This window comes from Chelon labrosus (genome assembly GCF_963514085.1).
Source record: "Chelon labrosus genome assembly, chromosome: 23".
Taxonomy (NCBI): domain Eukaryota; kingdom Metazoa; phylum Chordata; class Actinopteri; order Mugiliformes; family Mugilidae; genus Chelon; species Chelon labrosus.
Window position 1 is genome coordinate 10544427 of NC_140356.1, and position 24571 is coordinate 10568997.

At 40.6% G+C, this 24571-nt stretch overlaps 2 protein-coding genes across 3 annotated transcripts in view; one reads left to right on the forward strand and one right to left on the reverse strand.

The window, feature by feature from the left end:
• Positions 1–2823: 2823 nt before the first annotated feature.
• Positions 2824–24571, forward strand: part of ccdc146 (coiled-coil domain containing 146) — a gene marked incomplete at its 5' end in the record, with an annotated part of 48562 nt that continues 26814 nt past the window's right edge. The window contains 4 exons of the mRNA XM_084573869.1: positions 2824–2907; positions 4016–4228; positions 20635–20717; positions 22204–22419. Of these exons, the coding sequence (XP_084429995.1) occupies positions 2824–2907; positions 4016–4228; positions 20635–20717; positions 22204–22419 (596 nt within the window). The remainder of the gene's footprint in view (positions 2908–4015; positions 4229–20634; positions 20718–22203; positions 22420–24571) is intronic.
• On the reverse strand, positions 5222–15555 carry fgl2a (fibrinogen-like 2a). Of its 2 annotated transcripts, XM_084573350.1 has the most exons (6): positions 14724–15555; positions 13772–13976; positions 8527–8746; positions 6922–7095; positions 6487–6810; positions 5222–6303 (listed from the first exon to the last, which is right to left on the reverse strand). In XM_084573350.1, exons 1-5 carry the CDS (start codon positions 15324–15326, stop codon positions 6495–6497), a joined length of 1518 nt encoding a protein of 505 aa, XP_084429476.1. In that variant the 5' UTR covers positions 15327–15555; the 3' UTR covers positions 5222–6303; positions 6487–6494. The 2 variants fall into 2 exon arrangements, with proteins under 2 accessions (XP_084429476.1, XP_084429475.1); XM_084573349.1 differs by having other exon boundaries at positions 5222–6810.

Below are 24571 nucleotides of genomic sequence, written 5' to 3' on the forward strand. Positions count from 1 at the left end.
GTCTGTGTCCGCTTACGGCAAAAACAGCTTGTTTCATTTCATTACAAGCACATCACTGATCTACTCATGTTTCATACCATGAAACTGATCATAAAGTGCTATAAAATGTATGTGTTCTAATTTTACAATATGCCGGCAGGCTTCCTGAATGAGAAAAAGTATGAAGACATTGCTTCATCCAAAAGGCCTGCGCCAGTAAATCTCAGCAATCCAAGACTTCAGATGTCAGCCAAAGCTTTTGCCCCTGAACACACCCACACCATATTCATACCAGGTGTTGTTCTAAATAGTAAACGAAAGAATGATTTATAAAAACGGAACACAGTCTAGGGATTCATGTGGATGCAAAAGGGATTCATTAGAATGTTGTAACACCTTCACAGATCCAGCCAAACCTCTACTTCATGCTGCAGTTGTATTGAGTATGTGTAACAACTCTGTCACTGTCCAAAAGGTCCAATGTGACAGGAAAACAGGCAAAATAAAAAATGCAAAATGATGCAGCTTTCGATCAAGCTATTGGAAGACTGAACGCCGTCCAAGTTTCCAAATTTATTCCAAATGAGTCAAGCCGTTGCTCAGAAAATGTGCACAGCTGTTACCAGCTCGCACACATGGCTTTGGTTGACATTTTTGGGGGATACGGATACTGAAAACACAGACACTCCTGTCCAGTACATGAGTTTGTGAGTCAGAGGAGCTGAAGCTTGAGGGGGTCTTACAATCTGCCCGCTGACACACTGTGGAACAGTGCCCTGGATTCTACACAGAGATCCTGCAGAGACTCAGAAAAATGACATCAGACTCACAGTCTGCCAACAGCAGTTCTCAGTTTCTCCGTGATTTATGTTTTAGGTAGTCCACTAAACTCAGATTGGATGATGCGAAATATTTATACAGAACGTCCACTCAGCAGTATGAAGTTTGATTTGACAATGTTGACAGTAAGACATTGGATTGAGTTTCTTGTTTCCATCCAGCCAGGGAAACAAATGGCACTAATCCTCATCCGTGTCAAGCGGTTTGACTTATTGTCACTGTGTATCCCGTTTTTATCAGCGGAGATAAGTCAAACATATCTCAAGGACACAGATTCTGTTCCAGAAAAAGTGCACCAATGGTCCTGTTCAAAAGCTGGTGTCGAGGATTTAAGAGATGTTAAACATCTGTTTATAAAATGCGCCCAGACGCTTCGTCTGAAGGACACGTTCTCTGACGAGAGAAAGTGTGACGGACGATTACGTGTGTGGAAAAATAACATTGCACGTTGTGTTTGTGCGCGTTAATTGGGACAGTTAAAAATGGTCTCCCGAGACCGCTGCACACAAGAAAGAAAGGGGGCAAGAGGTGGAGGCTGTTGTAAATCTACCCCAAATCCCCAAGCTGCGTTTGTTGTGACTACAATGCAGCAGTAAAACAGAGATCTGGACTCCCTGGGAGTACAGTAACTTTTTCCATAGGCTTAGTTTGTACGTGGGGTGTTATACGTGCACACACATTACGTGTCACCTGTTTTTACACGGAGCTCACCAAAAAAACACAAGAGAGCAGACTCAAACTCTGTTTTCTTTGCTCGATCAATGTACATTCTCTATAATCCCAGTTTTCAGGCCTGCTCACTGCGCCCGCTGCCCGATACAACATGCACCATCAACATCTGTTGTGGATCGTTAAACCTCACAGCAGTTACTTTGAACTGGCGCTTAAAAAAAAACTCCGACTCGTGAATCTCGACGCAGCAATTATGGTCTGGTTGACGGGAAGACATGTTAAAACAGATTTTTATTACGATATAGTCAGCAGATTTTATCACACTTGAAAGAGTAAAGGGGCATTTGCAGAATATGAATGACAATATAGCGTGAAACACCGACTGAGTCAGCAACATAAAATAAAAGTCAGTTTTGTTCACAGACTTTCAGCATTCATGTGGCATCCCACGTTTGTTGGTAATCTTATCCCTGAAATAGCTTAATTTTGGGTCGTGTTTTTTTTTTTGCCTAAAATGGTAATACTGTGGGCAGAGAGACAACTGGGGCCTGCCAGGACTCGGGAGTTAACACATCCAGACTCCTGGCCACTTGTCAAAGTTAGTTCCTCCAAAAACATTAATCCCAAAGCAACAAGTGATTTGTTCGGATTTAACAACGTGTGGTAAAACTATGTCTATGTAATTAAGACGATTAATTAGTCAGTTAAAAAAGAAAAGTCTAATTTGTTCTTTAAGGTTGTGGGGTGGTGTTACCCCTTCATCTCTCCTCTCGTTCATTTCAGCTGGCTAATGTTGTGACTGAAAGCTGATCCGGTACCACATATGTTTGTAGTTAAATCTATAGCAAAACCCTCTTCCACACGGAAATAATAACAGAGAGTGCAATCAGTACATCAGACAAGACGTGGAGCTGAGTCACTGTAATGATACCATTAATGGATGCCTGTTGTGTATGAATTTGCATGCTTTTCTTCCTGGTGCTCATAAAGGTACCGTCACAGCACGGTAAATGGCCGTGCCATATGTTAAGCCACATGGTTTCGTGAATTTTTGTAGGCAAGCATTAAGTGACACTGAAACTGGACTTTGAAGATGAAGGTTATTTGTGCGACAGCCAGTAAGCCAGAGGTAAATCAGAAACATACTGAAGAGGAAAGAAGGTTAAATGTGCTTTTCCCTTTATGGCTTTTGGAGTCCTATCAGGTCTTTACCAATTAATGTTAAGGGAACATCCTAAGGGCATGCCTTTCATACATACATACTGCAGGCACACACAGGTTTTGTTGAGCTAACACATCCCTGCAGCTGTTGCAGGGAATGAGAAATAGGCCATGCCAGCTCCCAGGCTGGACTGTGAGAACGATGCAGGAGAATCGCGGGGTTGCATCATCACCAGCATTTCACCTTGGATTCAGGTCAGTTTAATTTTAGGGCTTTGAATGCTCAGACATTTCGAGCAGTCAGCCAGCTGGCCTTTAATGCTGTTCCGCGAGGCCAGCCCTGGACACGTGTTAATGTTTTGGTGTAAATTGCTATTTGCCGCCATCTGCTGGTCAGCCCCTGCAAGTGTAAAACAATATTTCAGACTGAATCAGTGAACTTCTTTAAAACTCTTACATCTTTGCATAATATCAAATGTTATATATTGTTATGGATTTAAAGGTGCAAATATAAATATAAATATAAATTAAACGTATGCTAAATGTTAAAATAATACCCTTACATTTAGAGGACGTATTGCGTCGTTGCCACGGTAACCACAACACTCCATTTAACCGGAGACAAAACTGTGATTGTGTTCGTTAAGATTAGCTTTAACTTTTACCTTCTCAGAGCGTCTAGTCTTCGAGTTTGATACCACACAGTTACGGAAGTCTTCCTGGCTCTAGACCTGGCATATTTAAAAGTAAGTCTTTTGTGTACATATTTGTTTTCTTGTTTACAAGGAAAACACAAAACATCAGCTACTTTTAGCTAGCTCGTTAGCTACAACTTTGTTAAGCTAACTCGGTACCTACGAGGATTGCTTTTTGTGATATGAGACAAGTCAACTGTAACTGAGTAATCAGGTGTTTTTGGCGACATAGAAGCTGTCTTTGCATGTGCCTCGCTTATAGGCGACAGTAACGCTATTCGATTAATGTGATAAAAAAGATTTTAAACTACGAAAAGGGCTTTCAATCTATCATCTAATACAAAATACACATTTTGTGTATGTTTCTTTTAATACCCATTGCTGCGTTTGTGTTATTTAAAATCATAATATATTTCTTAATTTGGATTTTTTCAAGCTTATATTGCTGGCTCGAATCCTTCAGAATAAAAGCACCGCTATATTGCATGTAATTGATTCTATCTCTATGAACTCTCAGTATTGTGGTATTATTATGTTACACTTCTACCCTTCAAAATCAGCTATTAATGCCAAGAAACCTCTAGGGTAAATACTACAATTTATCCCACATTTCCTGTATTGTTGATATTTGTGTAGTTTTCTTCCACCCTGTATGTTGATCTACTGTGTCTGTGCGCTTTTTTGTATTAGTGAATCTATCTCAGGATCAGCAGGATAGCAGGCCTACCCGTAGAGAAGAAGCTGGGGTGGAAGCACAAGAGGAGGGAGTGGAAAGGGACGCCCCTCTCGTGGCCCTTGCACCTGATGCTTCGTTCCCAGAAGAGCAGCCCACTGTCAGTACTGATGTCGCTGCTAGTGCTGTTTTCCAGTGCTTGGATGAGGTATGACTCATGAGGATTGTTTATTAAGATCACATTACCTTGTGAAAGTAATGAAAGATAAACATCCTGTAGTGCCAGTTTTTAAAACACACAAGAATAATGAAGGCTGTTTGCTCAGGCATATTTGAGACACTGTTTCCTGTAAAAACAGAGGTACGGGACGGGGCCTCCTGCATCCCAAAAAGCACCGGCTGTTTAAATTTTTTTTCTTTAATGACTTGAGAAGGCACCAGTTATGCACCTTCAAGCTGAGAGCCAAAGATGAGTGAAGTCTAGAATGCAAAATAAGCCCATAAGTGCTGGATGAGTGATGCAGTGTGTTTAAATAATTTTGCAGAAAATTACCAATTCTGAAATTCCACTAAGAACACAACATACAAATATTTTTGTGAATTTTGGTCCAGATGCTGGCGCTTGGGTGATGTATAGTTCAAGGCGTAACATGTAAACACACTCAAGCATAAATCTGATGTCATGGCGACTCTAAAGAAACATGCTTCACCATTTCATTTTCAAGCTTAAAACTTGGGATGTCGCCACACACAGTTTGCCATTAAAATTTTAATATTTTCCATGTTTAAAAAAGTAAATACTTAGAACTTGATAGCATCATGTGGATGAGCACAATACTTTTTTTTATTCATTTAACCATCACAGACAGTTAACAGACATTAAAGTAACAGTCCCGCAGTTCGAGCGTTCATCTTCTGTGAAGTTGATATGATCTCCATCTTTCTTTTAGTTGCTTTGTTGAGTCAATGCCTCATTAACCCATGTATTATGGGCATGCAGTACTTCATCCTTCTTTCTCACAAGCATCTTATAGCTCTGGAAATTACACGTGGACTTCAAAGTTTGACATTTCTCTCCATGAATACTCATGCTAAAGTTGTATACATTCTTGTATACATTCACTGAAAGTGGTTCCAGTAAAAAGTAAAAAGGTACTTCAATATGACTTTGAAATGCCCAACACTGTAATTTACACAGCCATGTAGTTTGAACTTTATTTGTTATTTTAATATAAAAAGTGCATATTCTTTTTGGCATGACAGTTGAATATGAATGATAGAAAAGATCAATATGGTACACATACAGAACTCCAAACACATGGGTATTTGCTATGAGTGGTCACAATTAAGCACATTCTTTATCATTGCTCAGATATCAACAATCATTCGACTCTGTACTGCTTGACCTATGTATTATATAAAAGCTATCACACCTCACAAAGGAAAATAAATACTGTACACATCCTTAAGCTGAAAACATTTCTTCTCGCCGTCATTCCCATTCACAGTGTATATAAAATGGATTAAATGGTGCTATACAGTTTTCTAACATTAGATAGCAGTATTGTACAAGTGGTGGAGAATTTTACAGATGAAAACTGGTGTATGGCATGTGCAGTAGTTCAGTGCACCGAGAGATAATGTAGGGAAATCAATTAGAACAGTTTTTCCTCTCACAGCAGCGTCTTGCTCCGCGGCTGCTGTCAGGGAGAATTTGCTAAAGCATCAATAATGCAGAATGCACTCGGGGAAATTTATCTGAGGCTGCATATTTATACTGGCATGTTTTATATTGTATAGGATAATGATATATTAGCAAATTGTCCAAGTGCAATTAAAGAAATGGCACAGAAGCTTTTACTTGTGCACAGCTTCCTAAAGAATGATATATAACTGCCTGTAGTTGGAGCACGGCATGAAGTCTTTCACGCTGAATTTTAGAACTGTATCATCAGCTCTCACTCCAGTGGCCGCTGTTAATTATGAAATCATTTGCAGTGGAGAAAGTGATAGCTCATTAGTTTTTACTGCTAGTATGTGCTGTTCTGTGTGTCAGCTGGGATTATAGCGGGAGGCAGCAGGACAGGAAGCATAGAAATGTCAGTGAAAAATCTCTCACTGTAACCCTCCATATAATGTTATGGCCTCTGTTGGAGCCTGGCCTTTATGCCATGTGTGTGTGTGGGTGTGTGTGTGTGTTTTTTTTTATTAGTCCATCTTTGTTCATAGCCCATTGTCCTTTATTATCGTCATTGCAATCCACCATTCTGAAGACCACACTCACTGCAGCGGAAAAAAGAAATAGCACACGTCTGATTTTATTTGTGTTGCATTCAAACTGTCTATAGTCTTGTTGTGTACACGTATGTAAATGTGTGCCAATGCATGACTATGTGTATTCATTCATTTTTCTTCCATTTTCTTTGTCGTGTTTCCGTTCCCCTGACTATCCTCCCGAATATTTACCTGTCCTCTTAAGGAGCATAGTTCTTGGGTCGTATCATCATCTTGACAGTTTTGAAGGCCTGCCTGTAGTTGGTAGGGTAGTACTCTGTTGTCATGTTGTGCCATGTTCCCCAGAAGATCCCGTTCCGGACTCCCTTGTACCTCTTGTGGTAGTACTTTCCGTTGAGGTTGGCGGACATGCAGGCGTCGAACCACCAGCCGGAGCTGTAGTAGGTGGCGCAGTTGCCAGAGGGGTACAGGTCATTGTCGCGGTCAGGCGTGGAGAAGAACTTCTGATCGTGGTTGAAGTGCTTGTTGAAACTGATGGCATTCCCAGCAGTCCCACTACAATGACACATTGATACATCAGACGTAGTAGTGTTCAAATTAGTCTTGCACTGGCAGCATTCAAGGTTTATTTGATTATACGTTCACACACAGAAACTAATACTTTACCTGTATCCACTGATAGACAAGCGGTAGCGTAGAAACTCATTGGACACATAGAACTGGTCGTACTTTGCATATTCACGGACACCCTCAAAGTCCTCCAGCTCGACACGCAGAATCATGTCTTTAGCTTTTGTCAGCAAATGGATATGGTCGTTGCCCAGCCAGAACTCGCCTCTGCTGCACAAAACATAGTCGAGGAAACAGGGTTAAAAGAAAAGGAAATAAGGCATAGGATATAAACAAGCTCATATACTCGTTCTTTTGGATGGATAGTGGAGACAGAATACAGTTTTATTTAATTATCCCCGCACGCCAGAACAGGAAAGGAGATGCAAGGGGAGAGGGGTGTGACAGTGAAAAATGGATGGAGGGAAGACATAATCCTTTCAGTGGGAGGTAATACTAGCTCCGCCGGCATGGTTATCAAGAAGTTACCATGGTTATTTCCCACAAAATACAACAAGAGAATATGGGATAGTGGAGAAAATGTGATAAAATCTGAAACCATTGAATACTTGTTTCATTAGCTAATTTCTTTTTAAATTTCTGTTTGTTTTTCATTTTATATTGTTATTTTTATTACACAAGTTTGACTCATTGACTGTTTTTATGTGCTAATCAATCAGTGATAGTGAGAACAGGTGGTGAACAATCAGTAATAGTGAGAACAGGTGTGCATTGTCAGTGCTTGAAACAGTGAGTGATTGAGCTTCCCCAAGAGGTGGATTGGGGGGAGAGGTGGCATTCTGATGTAGGGCATTCGGATAAAGTTGATCCACTGATAAGAGTTCAGTCATTCGTATGGGTAAACATTTGGTCTTGATAGTAACAGAAAAATCTTGAATTAATCATAATGTTTCATATTGTGTATTCTTTAAATGCTTTGTATCAGTCAAGCTCACCCCTGGCTTTCTGAGCGGATGGTAGGTTCCAGTTTGATAAAACTCCAGTCACTGGCCCACAGTTGTGGGTTGTAGCTTTCATGACTGGGTTTAATGTTATGTTGTTGGAACAATAAATGAGGGAATCAATTGCCAGCCTGTAGTGCAGCAGTTATTTTGTGGTTCCTCTAAAACAGGCCAGTACCCTGTAACCAACAATCAGGGTTGAGAAACGCTACACTACAGCCCCTTACACCTTATGTTTATTTCAAAAGATCTGTGTCCTGTCAACATTTTGTCCAACCATGTCTTTCCGCAGTACCGATGTTAGCTCCTCTTACTATGTTTTAAGCTGCTGAGATGTGATAACAACAGTGCAGTGGAGCCACACCCTCATTTTGAACAATTTTTGTTGTGAACTGAAATGTAATCTTAAAAACTGGATTCCAAATATTGTTTCTCTTTTGGAGGTTTTTATATTGACAGTTTTGTTACGAAAGGGTTACTTTGGTAATTTACTACTTAACTTCCATATAGTTGGGGAATCGAGCTTAATTATAAAATGTTGGTTCCTACAAATCCCTATAACATATTTTTTGGTCCTGCCTAAACTTCCACCTTAAGCTTTCTGGTAGGTTTAGCTTTATCTACTAGTTGAAAATGACTTGTAAATCCACATATCATTCAACCAACTCCATAAATCGTTAAAGACTTAAGAAAAAAATACCTTAGGTTTCCAAAGCCCTTCTTGTACTCAGCCCAGGTGCGGTTGAAGCTGACAGACCCATCCAGCCGCTGCTGTATCACAGTCCAGCCACCTCCAAAGGACTCCATCTCACAGTAAACCTCAAAAGTCCCATTGCGGGGATCAGGGGTCACACGATACACGCCGTTCTTCTTCACCTCCAGCACATTGTAGTCTGAACAGTCCCGAGGGGCTAAGATGACTGTTGGGTGGCAGCGAGAAAGAGGAAAGAGAGAATAGTTTTAAAGGGATGTGACTGGATGATATTCAATAATCTTTTCACTTCGGTCTGGCATTTTATGTCTGCCCAACAGAGAGATTGTTATAGAAACAGCTCCTGAGGCTGAGGAGGACTGAATGAAGAAAAATTAGATAAGTTATTCAGGAATCCAGTTTTAACCATGAAAATCCTGACTTCTGCTTTAATTTCCGGTGGATACAGTCAAACACAAAACATGTTAAATTGCAATCAGATTTTTCTCTACGACTTAACAAAGCGGTTCCTTATGTGAAACCAAATTTCAGTGCGTCGTCCAATATAAATAAAAACCTTGTCTTCCTGAATTCCTTGTAATCATTCCAGTACATTTTCTTTCATTCTCCGCTCTCCTGAAATATTGAGAATCAGGGACAGTATGGTAAATGGATAAAAGGCCACTGTCGGGGGATAAAAGTCAGTGAGCTTCCAATGTGCTACGCCCCATTTCATACACCTCACTGTTCTCCGAGATCTACTCCCCTATTTCATTTTACACCTGCTCACTTACTCCTCTACCTCATGCTCCTGTCCCCTGTGTCGCACTGCAGGCCACGGACTCAACCCAAAACCAAAGTCCAAAGGCTCCTGTCAGTTAGCATTTGGGAACTGAAAGGAACAGACTTGTCAAAACGTGGGAAAGTGTAAAACTGGATTAGAGAGGCGTACCCCCTCCCTGCACATTCGGCACCTTGGGTCTAAATCATCCTGACACTGGGCAGGCAGCATGTGGACTCCTTTTGAGTTTATTTGATGCACACCATTGTCCATTTAGTTTTGACATACTGTTAAATCTGTTTAGAGGGATGCTAGATATTAGAGGTTGTGTAGCGGGGACCCATACTGAGTACATAGAGCCAGACATCAGGTATGGGGAGATGCCTACACTGAATGCTATCTGAAGTGGCATCATTATACAGATTTGTTACTTGAACACAGAGCACAAAATAAAAGCACCATACATATGGTTTTTGCTTGTTATGACTCTGTAGCCACATACCTAATTTTCCTGCCACACTACATAGAATACTAGAGTAGAAGGTGCAAAATGGCTGCAGATGGTAAATCATTCCTTGTGGGAATTAAGTGCAAGGTTAAAATGTATCCTTGTCACGTTAACAGCTCTGTTGGCTTTTGGCAACCAAAGTATTCACCTGTGAATTCTTTCAGTGCCCCACTCACTTTGAGTGTATGATTGCCGTTTCTATCCTTCTCATCTCCCTCCCTATTTGTTTGACCGGGTAGCCTGGATCCCCAGACAGACAAGAGCCATCTCAACCTCAGTACTTCTGGCCACGTTCCCAATTTAAACAACTTTAATATCATCCACTTACTGATGTCTAAAAGACTGTTGGATGATTGGCTGTCTGTTGATTCAAATTACTGGCTAATCAGGCTGAGCCTGTCCTCACAAGAAATGGCCTCAGTCATGTCCATAAACGGCCCAAAACCACTTGGTTACATTCAAAGCACAAAGCCCTTTAGTGGCTTGTTTTAGAGCTGAGAAGTTTGTTTTTCACCACATTTACCAACACGCAAACTCCTTCCTGTAATGGTCAGCACAGTGTGTTGTACACAAACCAAATTAACCAACACTGGCAAACTACCAAAAAGAAAAGTCCACATTTCTGCTAGGAAAATATTTCAACAATGACGTTTTTCAGAAGGTTGCTGAATGAATAAAATGGGGAGACTGTGTAAACACCACTAGTGTAAACTGTAGTATTCCCTTTTAATTTGCTGTGTGAGCAGCTTAGTAAGCATGATGTCTTGTTCTTGTTCAGAATAAGGATAAAGAATATTTTGAATGAAGACTTTAAAACAGGAGAAATGGCCAAGTTTGCCACCTATAATCAAGGCTGTGTTGTTGTAACCTTGACCGCTACCCAATCTAAACCATAGCGACCTCAACAAAAAAGTAAATTTAGCCCAGATCAAGGTTTATCCCAAAGCCATCAAAAGTGCTGAATGTGGTGTGGAGGTTCACCTCAAACAATTTTACTCATTGTCAATTTTTTTTATTTGTGTATAATCTATGACAAGCTTATTGTTTTGCCTACTTTATTGGTTACTGACTTGTAAGAGGCCAGTGACAGATTGAGATTGACTGATATGCTTGTAAAAAGAAAAAAAAAGCTTAGATACCTCTTTGGCTGTTTGACTCTAGACCCCACAAATGATTCCCATAAAAGGAAGACTGTTGTTATTAAGGAAGTATGCCTTGTGACAAAGAAGGAAGCGTGTATCGAAAGTGATAGCACAATCTTTCTCACTGAACTGGCTGAAACTGAATGCTGCATTTCTGTTTTGGTGGAAAAAAAACTAATCTAAAAGAAAACACCCTTTCCTTTAGGAAGTTGTGTGTCACCCCATTTGTAGACAGACAGTTCCTGACAGAGGACTGGGTATCCACTCTCTTTTTTTGTAATTGAGTTAATGTCACTGAACAGTAACATGTATTACTGTCCATTTCCCTCTAGGCTCCAATATATTTCTTGTAGTAGTGAAAGTGAAGATTGGTCCTGGCAGCAAAATGGGAATTGGCAAAGGAGGTGGAAATAAATGCTTGGGGCACTTTGAGTGATAAAAGAATCTCGACAAACATGCAATTAGTCCTACTTGATAGTGAAATTGAATTCTGGCGAATTCTACATTGGCTAAAATGTTTAGATACTGAAGGTGGGTGCCACATGGTCCTCATCAACTGGTATTTTATTTTTTTATTTTAATCTTCACTCTAGTGTTTATAAAAGGAGGGAAGATGGTTGTAAAATGTTTTTACAGATATGTTAAGTACCCTTTAAATGTGGGTAACACATAGGGTATAAATTATTGTGATTGTTTTGAAGTATTTTAACAAGTTATACCAATGTGGTTCACACACATCCAACAGTTTTTGAACAAACATCTTCTAGAAATGTTATGGCTTTTAAATATGTGTCCCGTGGATCTGCTTGCTTGGCTTTGGATGAGAACAATAGAAACTGCGTTAGTACAATTCTCCATTTCACAAACTACTTAATGACAAAGCCACAATTTGGCAGCTGGGTAGTTAATTCAGGAATCAGGGGATCCATTTTATCACGAATTGCTTCTCTAAGCACTTTTGACATTGTGATGAAAAAAAAACAGAAAACACTTATCAGTGAAAGTCCTTTTCAGGAGGACTATTAAGAGTTATCAGCGGGACATATTATCTGGTAATCCTTTTCTAAAGAGCAATTCTTATGTTAACATGGGGCTATGATTGGGAGGGTAAGACAAAGAGAAAGCTTTTTGTAAAATATATTTTAGTGTCACTTGACTAATTTGAGTGAAAACTACATTGTTTAAATATATATATGTTAAATAAGTCTTACAATATTCCCTGATACCAGTATCAGGGAAGTTTCTTGTTTGCTGCTTTTGGATTGACTTCAAACTATATTGGACCAAATTTTCTAACTAAAGTAGGCAGAATAATTTGCTAGTTTGCGACCTGTGTAACCAATTGATGTACAAAGACTAGTGTTTTTGACCCTGTTTGCCATGCGTGACCACTGTAATGTCAGAAAAGCCGCCTACATCATTGCCTGTGTTATTGGCAGCAGATAATGAGAGCTAGTCATTTTATGCAGCAATGAGTACTCAAGAGCGTGACCTCCAAGGGGAAAAAAAAAAAAAGAAGTAGGGGGAGAGGCACTGGGAAAGAGAATCTGAAGAGCATAAGACAGTAAAAGTTTGAAAAGAGTGGAGATAATCAGAGAGGCGTACGGATGCTCCAAAACACATGGGAAAGATGACATGAGAGTTTGAAGGAGGAAGGCACGTTTCGGAGGGAAGCAAATGCACAAAAGAGCGTGATGGGATTCCCTTCACACCACTGTCCCAGCTAATCTACTTAGAAATAAGCTCACATCTGTTTTCCACATAAAAGCCTCAGTATCATGTCACATTCACTCATGCAGTATCAGGATATTATTCACTTTCTGACTAAAAAGTGGCCTGCATTTCTGCTGTGCTCTCATCCATATAAGCTTTTACATCAGTAGATGTCTGTTATGCTTAACTAGTTTGCGATCCCTAATGATAAAGGGTTTTCACAGACAGTAAGATGAGATTTAACCATTTAAGCTTGTCTTTTAAACTGTTCCCCTATGTAATATAAGTGCTAAGTATCTGTCTTTTCCTCTCTCCCCTTTTTTGGAGTGTGCCTGGCCATAGCACTTGAATTAGTTATGTAAGAGATAATATGAATTCCTACTTTGACCCTAGTTGTCATATTGCCTCACTCATGTACAGTATGACCTCAGCTTAAAGGTATTCACTGCTACACTGGCTACACTGAACCAACTGCTTTAATGTAGTGGATATGGGAACCTTTAGTAGGCACTAATGGTGATGGAAAAACTCCCTTTCCCATTTTATGGATCTTGCCTAAATATGTAAATACTGTTAATATTTGTAATGGAGAAAGTATGTCACAACAAACCACTGAGTGCCACTTACGAGGTCATTGGTAGCCTGGAAGATTTCATTTCCCAGAAAGAAAAGCCTCGCTGGGTGAAGGTGACCACCCAGAGTTTGTTTTTGAAGTGATTACAATTCGCAGTGTCCACTTAAGAATGATTGGATAGATCCCATGCCAGAAAATCCACCTCATGGCAACCCAAACTGCCGGACTTATTTTGTCGCTTGAGTTTCATTACCACAACAACATCTGTGGTGAATTTATGGGAATAGAACAGAATAAAGAAGGGGACTCTAGATCATGTTCAGAGGGATTGCAAATGATACATGAGAGGAAGAGAAAAGAGGAGACATTTATGCTGTAACAGAATAGAATCTGACTTAATAGAAATCCCTCATAGCTGGGCTTACAAAGGTCAAGCTAAGAACAGAACACAATAATGGGACAAAAGGATTCAAAGAGGGTTCAAAACAACAATGTAAAGAATGCTACCAAACTAATCTTAGTAAAAGCAGGCTTACACTGAGGGGAGTTCTGTGCTGGACATTGGGTGGTGCAGGTGGAGCTGAGCTTGTTGACCGCTCCGGTGATGTTCTCCACCCGTCTGTCCACCATGGCCTGAACATTGTCCATGTTGAGCAGGTTGAGCGCCTCCAGACGACCCTGCAGAGCCGAGATCTGGCTCCTGGCGTTGCGCAGGCTGGCTGACATCCTATGCAGCTTCACCTGAGAAAGGCAAGCGCGGGCGTGAACGAAATTATTTTTGGCACAGAATACAAAGCAGGTAGATTACTGAAGTCACCAGCCTCCTTCGTTGTTTAACCAGCCAATTAGAGTTCTAGAATAGAAACGAGGGCTGCGCGATGGTTGGCTGTCTGCCACAGTGGCTGCAAGAGTCAAGAGCTTAGAGCTTACCAGACAGCAAAAATCTACCACCACTGGGCTGGTGTCTAACGCTAATTCCCCACCCTGTTTACAGTACCAGGAATTTTCCCTGGTGGATTGGTGCCAGGTAGGTTCTTAAAAGGTCTTTATCATTCGTTAAAAGACCAGTTTACATTCCAGCTCGGGCAAATCTCGGGTGTCAATGTATCAAATGTTTATAAAGCACATTTCATGAAACAGTTTGTTTAGATATTAAACCACAACATTTTTATAAGGACGATAAGGAGTTTGGCTTACTGACAACGAGCCTGGTTTTGATACATAGAATGGTGCAGTGCCACTATTGCACTTTGTACAGAGCAAATATATGTATATGTGGAGGTTGTCTGGTGTTGAGAGCAGAATAAAAATGTTAAAGAATACACTTTAATTCATATCACTCCTCAAAAAATGAGAATTTTAACAATATATCTGAATAATGACACAGTTTTATCTTTACACTTTATTAAAATATAACTCAGCTGATAAAATCCTACATTTTCCAAGTAAGTAGTCTGTTTTTTAGTGAGACTGAACTTTTCATCTTACCTGCATCTCCTGCATATTGCTTGGGCTCAGAGTAATTTTCCCAAAAATGGAACCTTGTCCCAGTCCAGTACCGTCCACATTAGCTCCGGTGACCATCCCATCTCCCCTCTTCTCTTGCCTGAACCCAGCTTGTACCTCCTGATCTGTCGGGTCTGGTCCCTCTTCTTTCCCAGCATCACTTTGAATCGGCATTTGTTCCCGATCTGCTTTCTGACGTCCTAAAGCCCCATTGCCCCGCGCCCCACGGCACTCTTGGCACCCGCTTTTCAGCTTGTTCACCACCTCCTTCAATTCCTGCAGTTCCTTCATCGTCTTCTCCAGCATCCTAAACTGCCTGGGCAGCTGGATGGTGAGGGGAGGCAGGGTGAGCTGGTAGGGGCAGTCCTCCCCTTCCTGTGCCCCAGCCCCGGAGCTCCCACACTGCCCCGAGGGTCTAAGTTTCACGGAGCAGGAGGTGGGGGTTCCAGATTCAGATCCAAAATTGTAGGGTCCTCTAGCGTCCCATCTCTGGTGAGAGTTAGCAGGGAACTCTGCTGCAAGGCTGCTTCGCGGCACCAAGGTGGCTGTAAGCAGGAGACTGGCACAAAGCACAATCGTCCTCATTTTTCAGTGAGATTTGTAAAGGTGAAATAAGTGTGTGTGAAGCAAGAGTTGTCTGTCACTGCCTCTGATGTGAACTTGAAGTGTGAATGCGTACAGTGCTGAATGCGTGTGTGTGCCTGCAGGTTGTCTGCAAGTGTAAGAGTATGTGAATGCGTGTCTGGTATCTTATTGGTTTAAGAGTGTGTGAGTGAGAGTGCAGCCTGCAGGAGAGAGAGAGCGCAGGGGAACTGCTGCTGCCGCGGATAGCTGTGTCATTAATATCAGGACAAGTGAGGGAGGGAGAGACAGAGCGAGGGATGGGAGAGAGGGAGGGTGCTGAGTTTGAGAGGATGGGAGGGGCAGCACTATTGCGTAATGCAAAACACCGTATTAACAGCATTGTGAAAAACTACAGAGATGCAGACAGAATGTGGGAGTGGTGATGGTGGGGTGGGCGTAAAGGGAAAAAAGAGTCGGTGCATGTTGCCATTCTGCCTTACTCTGAAGTCCGCTAATTTCCCAGAAGTACAAAATGACTCACACAGGAACTATCCACTGAACTGACCTTAGAGTGAGTTTTTTTTTTCATGATTTGTTTTTGGGGTTATAAATGTTCACAAAAGTCAAAGGCCTTGGTTGATAGTTCAGATTCCAAAGCCTTACTAAAACCCCTGTGTCAATACCACAAATTGTTAAATCAATCAAAGCACACGCTTGGATAGAAACTTTTCTAATATGGTTTTAATACACGTGCAGAGTGCACTCTCAACTCAGAATAGACCTACATTGTCACTCCAGTTCAGATATGTTCAGAAGGCTAACCAGTGCTTCATTATTCACACATGGTCTGCATCTCAGCAGATAAGCACTTTTCCTGTAAGCCAACAGAAGTTGTTTACCCATCCCACAAAACTCTTGACCCAGCCCACACACCTTTTCAATACCAGAAACTATGCTGTTTTTTATTATTATTATTATTATACAACTATTAGTGTTGCATGTGAAGAACATCATGCAACAGTGATTATTTCTAAACCATTCAATCTTATGTAACCTTTTTTGTTAGTGTCCTGTTGTTAAATATCCATGGTAAAAAAAAATGTGTCAGTGTGGGACTTTCCTGACACAGTAGTGTACTGTTGTGTCAGGAAAGTTTGCAATGTGTGTAAACATCTTTCTCTCCAGCGTGTGATGACTCAAAAGTGATTTTAGCCAAGAGCAGGCAGTTACACCTGCAACATGTAACTAAGAAAAATAGGCGTTTTTACTCGTCTTTTTTTTTTTTTTTTTTTTGACTGCGCTTGACTCTGACTTGACAGTGTGATTATCATTATTTAAAACTGCTCTTCGGTTTTAATGACTCACTAGGAATAAGTTATAGTGTTTTAATGAATGAGAAATGGGACATTTTCACACTGAAAACCATTTCAAATAAACAGTTTAAAGTTTAAGAAATTTGTCCAGCTTAAGCCAGTCTGTTAGATAGTGCCCTCTGACATTTCAGAAAAATGGCTGTGAACTTTATGTTCTCACAGTTAACTTGAGCTTGCCTCCCCTATAGGGAGATTGCAGATGGAAAAACACTGGCTATTAAGCTGAAATTTCGCAATAAGTGCCTTCCTTAAAGACTCTTCCACACGGAAGAGGCATGCTGATGTGAACCTAACCAAGCTACCCTCTCGCCCATACCACTCTAAGGCTCCAGCTGCTGATGAGATGATTTAAACTTTAACTGCAGTTATGTCACCAGTAATGGATGCAGAATGTTTAACAACACAAACAGATAATGAAGCCTTTTATTAATAAGCAAAATGAACAATACTCTTGTGTTTGCATTTAATGATGATGTGGTTTTGTGGTCATTTTCGGTGGTTTTTAGGAAGGCCATAATTGATATTGCGCTCATTTTCAATATTCATACATTAGGCAATCTCATGGAGCATCTTATAGAAATCATTAAGCAATGAAAGCTATTAAAATGAATTCTGCAGAGCTAACTCTCCCCAGATCTCTTCATCCAGTGACTTTCTCTGGCTCGATGTTACCCTACTTATAAGCCTCTTTCAGAGGCCATTAACTTGGCACTGATTATTTGTTTGTGAGACAAAGCTATTGTTCCAGTTTATTATATGAGTCATAAGCACAGGACTTGAAATTGGATTTTTTTTTTATTTATTTTTTTTTCTGGGACGTTCAATGTCTCATGCATATGTCATATTTCTAGAGAAGTGACACAGTTTCAGCAATTGATGTTAGCAACAGAAGTGGCTCACAGTCCTGGCGGAAGAACACCAGAGCGGAAAATATTACAACACAAAACTTCTCCTAACAAAGTGATTCAGTCTGGCTGTAGGCTCACCTCCAATTCAAACGGTCAGTACCAGGATATGAAGGTAGAGAAAGAGAGACGGTGGTTCTGTCATCACACAGTGGAATGCAGGTCTGTGCCTCGTGACGATTGCCATTATTTTCCTCCCTGAGGCTAAAAGTATTAAAGCCCAGAGATTCTTTTTGTTACACAGTTCGCATACCTGCTGCACTACACACTCGATATTCCTGGAAGGTCTTAGTGCTGTTCTGCAGTGCAGATGCACATGCTTGCATGTGTCATTGGGTTAGATAAAAGATGGATGGGTATGTGTGTCCATGTGCCTACTTCAATATCTTTTGGTGATTGTACCTCACTTCAGATGGGTTGGCCACATGTGAGTCTCATGAAATTGCCCCATAAAAGCCTCCAATACCCTCTACTGCTGAAGATAAGTCTTGGCATCAGAATTAGAGAGGCAGCCTGAAACCGCTTCAGGCTGCTTCTCAAAGATAAATGCCGAGTGTATTGCAAAGAACCATCTCTGATCTGTGTTGCTGAAAACACAGAACTGACCAAGACACAGTTCAGCCATTATTTTTGTTGCAGTTCAATGAGAATTTCACATTGCTTAGACCACATTTACACTTGGCATTAAAGTACATCTCATATCCAGCTTATACTCCAATGTGGTTATAACCTGACTGCGTTTACACTTGGTATTAATATGTGTATCCAGGATCCATATTCAGATCAGATTGACGTCGGATTGCTTTGTCCGGGTGACATCGCATCCTCTCATTTGCATGGGTGACTTTTCTTGTTGTTGTCCTTAACTTTTCTCTCTGGCAGTTTAATGTGTCAATATTACAGCCAAGACCTTCTCCGCTATTTACTTCATCAAGTGACTCCACTGTGATATTTAACCCTGACCCCTAATTTCCCAGATTCACTTGTGTACTGTGGTCAGCCCAAACTGAAAGCAGGCCCTTGGTCTTACTTCACTGCAACCATTATTGTAATCAGCAATGTCCATAGATGAAGACTACTTAACTGCTAATAGTTGCTACCTTGATGGTTCGGAACAGTCCTGCATGATTATATATTTCTAACCACATAGCTGTGTGTGGATTTACACTCGTGTCCAGACACTCTGGTCACAATGTGTCTACTGTGGTCACACATTGGTTTATAATCCAGCCTCATTGTATAGTATATTTACACCTGGTGCTAACTTGTGGTCGAGTACATCCAGTCGCAGTCCGATCAGTCGAAACGCATACCATTTGTAAATGGGGTCTAAATCAATATATTTCCTAGCCTGGCAGCCCGCACAAAGTTTCCCCTCCTACAAAATTTCAGTTGGAGTATTTTGATCTGGAGCTCCGTTCATAATTCATTATGCCCAGGAAAGATCTGACGGGCCGGTCAAATAATCTGGGCTGACTTTGTACAGTGCTGAACAGAAGGCTAACTCTGCTGTTGCATCTGTTATCTGAAACATATCGACAGCAAAATAACTTGAACAAAGACTGAACATTTGAAAGTGATTGAAGGCATTTGTCGAAAAACTTACTAATTCGATGCTCTGATTGGTTGAAGAATTATCCAATTGGATGCAAAGTTGTTTTTTTCTTTCTTGGTATCTGCTGCAACACACCTAATAATGAGATACAAATGGTGTGTTCCCGACTCAGCCTCTAATTAGAATTGCGTCTCACTACAGCGCACTATATATTTCCATAAATTATTTCGGTTGGCGTTAAAAATCAGGTGACCTAATTGCTGGAACATTTTAAGAGGTGTAATACTAGTGACTTCTTTCCCTCCTTGTAGTGATGTGACCTTGGGTAACTAAACTGGAAAAGAAATCATATTAATGAGAGCTCTAATCTACATCATTCCCAACGTTCATATCTCTGTCCTTTCAGCCCTTGGAACGTGGTTTGCCGCAGTCAGATAAACAATATAATGGAATGAATCTAAAAACATAATCGTCCCTAATGTTTGAAGTCGGAGCGAGATATCAGTCCACGTGTGTGTTTGTGTTTATGTGTGTGTGTTCACTGCAGCTAGATTACTTCCAACACAGTCCGACCTGAGATATCCTCTGTTCTGCAGCCCTTTGATACAGACAAGGCTATCCCTCATTACTCTCCACTCTACCAACCTGGCGGTGAAGATAAGAGGAGAACAACACCTGTCCTCTGTTTCGATCCCTGTTGCATACACAGAGAACTCCCTTTAGCAAGGAGAGAAATCTCACAACTGATTTGTTTTTCACAGCTGTTCCCTGTTTTTCAATCATTCAGGAAGAATGGTACTTTTGATCTTGAACTTCTACTTATCCGTATATGGGCCATTTTCAGTAAATGGTCTCCTTTTGAGATCGCAGATAGTTGGATGTTTGTTTTTTTTCTTCCAATCTTGATAAAGTGTCCTGATTTTGTGATAGCTGCTGTAATAATAAAGACCTGTATACCCCACATTGGGATGAATGCATTTTACAGGCATCAGGAGTCTTTGTTGGCAGGTCCAGATGGATATAAAACAAGATTTTCTTACAATGGTAACTGAGATTTCTGTGTATTACAGCAGGAACATTATTATTTTTTTTTTTTAAAGTTCTGACTTATGAAATTTGAAACTTGAGTTTAAAATTACAGTCTTTTGGGATTTAGTTTTCAACTTCGGGAACTTCATTTTGTCACTATAATATTACATACAACTGCCTACTGGACAGAAGTGTATCCTATCCCATAGCAATTTTGCCTTATTGAATATTCACTCAAGAAACAAACTGCAACAAGATAACAGTATTTCCACAGAATGTGATTCTATTAGTATTTTAGCTTTTGTCCAGTCAGCTTTTGGTCAGAACTGAGATTCTGAAATAATGAAACCTGAATCCACAAATTACTTAAGGAGGACTGGACAAGCAATCACATGCTGATAGGAGTTTAGATATTCTTCCTCCTTCCTTTGTTCAATAATATTCCTGTTGTTTTTTTTGTTCTCCAGTTGCTGTCATTGGGAAAGATGGACCAGAACAAAGTGGCCAAACTGAAAGCCAGCTATAAGCTACTCCATGACACATTGAGGAGGTTTGGTTTCTATACTTCTGGATAAAACTGGTTCATATTTTATCATATGGATCAGTTTTATTAACAAATGTACTGAGTGTAAAACATCAAAGAAGCAAGAGTGGAAGCCTGTATTTATTTTTTATGACAGCCAAAATTCTTCCAAGTGAAGTTTCAAGTCGTGCTACTCTCATGTACCTTTGACAATATACATCAATCAGCCACAACATTCAAACCACTGAGAGGAGAAGTTTGTAACACTGACCATCTTGTGACAATACAATGTTCTGCTGGGAAACTTGGCATTTGCACAGTTGTTACTTAGACATGTACCACCCACTTAGACCAGATCAGGCACCCCCACCCCATAGCAATGACAGTCCTTGATGGCAGCAGCCATCCCCAGCAGGATGCAGTCTGACACAGGCACACACACACAAAAATGATGTAGGAACAACTAAAAAAAAAAACATGAAAAACAGCACAAGATGTTGACCTGGCCTCCAGATTCACTAGATCCCAAACTGATCAAGTATCTGTGAGATGCACTGGAACAAGCCTGATCTATAGACACCCCTCTCCTGAACCCATAGGACCCAAAAGCCCGAACTAACAACATTCTGTTCCCAGAAATCACAGGACACCAGAAGAAGGTCCATGTCCATCCTCTGATGAGTCATAACTGTTTTGGAGGTGCAATGGAGACCTACACAATATTAGGAAGGTGGTTTTAATGTTGTGGTTGATCAGTGTATGGAAGTGGCACCTCAAAGTCAGGATAGTCAGACAGATTTTGCTAGTTTGAACTGGAGGATAGTCTTTGCCTGGGGCCCCCACAACCTAGGATTGCCACTGCTGGAAGTAACATTTTGAGCAGACATTTTGAAACTTAAATTTGGTTTATTTTTCATTGACCTAGAGGGTTAAAAACTCCTAATTTGCACAGGCGGTATAAAATCTACAACCATTACAACTATTCCATAGATTGAAACACCCATCCATGACAAACATCCCCCAAATCCTTATATAATCCCTATGGGAACACAGATTATTCAATCACCAAGGCACGTACAGTGGTAGAAAGTGAAATTAGCTTCTCGGGGCTTTCTTTTGAAATCGGGAACATCTGAATATGCACATTAAATTACATTTGCCCAATACCCAATGGATATCAGCAGCTACTTGCTAGAATTTTGATTGTAATTATTTGTCACTGCTTATATGGATTCATCTTGTAGTGTTTGTGTTGGTTTTCCTGAGAGCAGTCATGTAAACGAGGAAACGATTAGTCGACATGTACATATGGAAAAGAAAACTAAAAATGAATCAGTAGTTCATATGTCATCAAACTTGCTTATGCACATAGGGATGAAAAAGATTAACGATGGTACTTGGGTCTCATTTTTTGTTAGTGCTTTTAAATGGACCCAGCCGCTGCTACACACTGTAATAAGTGGTGGATACACAAAATACCACATAGTTAGATTGTAAATGTTTCATCCAACAGTGCCCAGGATTCTGAGATCCACCTTCTGGGAGAGGCTAAGAAGTGTCGTGTTGAGCTGGAGAGGCTTCAGGCCGAGGTGGAGAGTACAGAGGAACAGAGCACCTCTGAGGAGCCTGAAAGTGAGGTCAATGAACTGAGGCAAAAGCTCCTCCAGGCATACAACGAACTGAAAGCTGCTGAGGAGAGACAGCACAACACACAACACCAACTGAAGTGGTGAGCTATGTATACACGCTGTTACTGATATCATCAATGTGACACATTTAATTTTCAGTCTGGTATTGAATCAAATAAAACTGAGATCTGATTGAATACATCTCTTATAAATGTCTCACAAACTGGACTGTCGTTACGTAACATACACATTGTTACATAAACTCTGCTGAGAGGAACCCAAGGGAGTGAAAAGAGCGAGGACAAAACAAAAGTGAAACTAGAGTGGTGAAGAGAGAAGTTGTGTAAGGTGGGAGAGCTGATGCGTGCATGGACGTACACACAAGTAGAGTCCGCTACACGCACACAGTCACTCAGTTAAGTAACTGGGGATCAAACACTGAGGTGAGCTACATGAGGCAGCATCTTTTTATTGACTTTAAAGGGAGGTGAAGGTGAAAGAGTGCAAGACACAAACACGCACGAATTGTACCAATACTGTGTGCTTGGAATACACAATGTTTCCCACTCTAATGGGAATAAAACCTTCAGGAGGGAATTTTACCATGGTTACAGTTTTCAGGATTTATAACGTTTGTTTGTCTGTATTCTGAGCACTGGTTAGCTTTTTATAACATCAGTCCCGTAGCTGTCTCTGTTTCTCTCATCCTTTCCTTTCACTCCCATGACTCTCTTTACTCGACACAACCAATTTTCCTCTTTTAAGCCGCAGGTTTCTTTTTTCCCTCTCGCAGCTCGCTCAACACCACTTGTCCGAAAAGGTCAAACACACCCGCAAAAACTGAAAATTGCACACTTTCTCTGGTATCTCCCCATCTCTGTATACAAACTCTACTTTGTCAAGTGCCAACGGGAGGTGATTGGAACATTGCTAAGCAACGTCATAACATACACTAATGGTTCCCAAACATTTTGACGGATGGCTCTTGAAAATTGTGTAATGTCAGCTCATGAACTCTCGTCCATTCCAAAATTTTGAACACAGGCCAGAAGTTCAAGCGCAGTGTAGCACCACTGCAGTTCTTGAGCAGACCCAGATATAAACATATGAGGGAGGTCTGAACAGAGAATGTAACTCAGATGCGTACAAATCAGTGAAAGGTATGAAAACACTCCTACAAGGGGTGTTGATTAGTTTAAAGTGCAGCTTCTGAGTGAACATAAGTGATTATTAGATGCATAAATTAGGAAAGTCTAAAGAAATCATTTCAAATAAATAAAATATCTCACCTCATGATCCCACTTGGGATCTTGGCTTCTCTTTATATTATTTAGCCAAATCTCCTATCAGGCGAGACGGTCTAAAATCATACTAAGTCTGTAGTTTTCCAATAAACCTTATTCACCCAATCATTGCTGTTATCTTTCCTGCTTTGCATTTGACTCTGGATTGCCTCAGCAAAATAAAAACCGCTCCCTACACATAAACTCAACGCTGTATGGCAACGATATAATCTGTAGGATGCAGTGTTTTTTTTTTTTTTTAGCACACACACTGGAGCAGAGAGTTGTGGACCCAGCAGTAATTGAAATATTAAATAAAAAAACTCTCAGAAGATGCAGTAACCGACAGTATTGGACACTGAGTGTGCATTTTATTTGTGACAGCTTTTGCAAGTGAACTCTGATGCACTCTTTTATCCCCTCCAGCCCAAGATACACTCTCCCTCTCTCTCTCTCTCTCTCTTTTCTTCCATTCATCTTCCTTTCTATATTGTCCACACGGCTGTACGTCTGCATATGACAAGCAGATGCTCACCACGCAAATATGCCTTTTAAAATCAGTGCGTCCTTTATCTTTAGCCAAACAGATATACATGGGGAATTCAACATTTCTTTCCAGTCACATATTGCGGCATCTGTGCAGTTTTCTCTGCATATCATTTAATATCCAATATATCAACATGTCAGGCAGATTTATATCATTTACGTTGTGAAATGTGTGGCTGTACAGTAACTGCTATTGTAAGGTTTTTCATAACGACAGAGCTGACTTGGAAATATTTTAATAGAAACTTTAATCAGCTGCTCAGAAAATGCGTCTGCCACAAGGAGATGAACAATTCACAGAATTTCTTTTTCTTTATGTGCACATTCATGCTGTGTGTTGTAACCAAAGACTTATGTGCTTATGTGAGATGGAACTTGCATGTATACTGGTGCATTTATACACTGATTGTGTGCCAGTATGGTC

Coding starts and splice junctions, on each gene's coding strand:
- fgl2a (XM_084573350.1), bottom strand. CDS start 15,326: ATGAGGACGATTGTGCTTTGTGCCAGTCTCCTGCTTACAGCCACCTTG. Junction 13,977..14,723: donor GCAATATGCAGGAGATGCAG/GTAAGATGAAAA, acceptor TGCCTTTCTCAG/GTGAAGCTGCATAGGATGTC. Junction 7,096..8,526: donor AAGGGCTTTGGAAACCTAAG/GTATTTTTTTCT, acceptor TGTTTTGTGCAG/CAGAGGCGAGTTCTGGCTGG.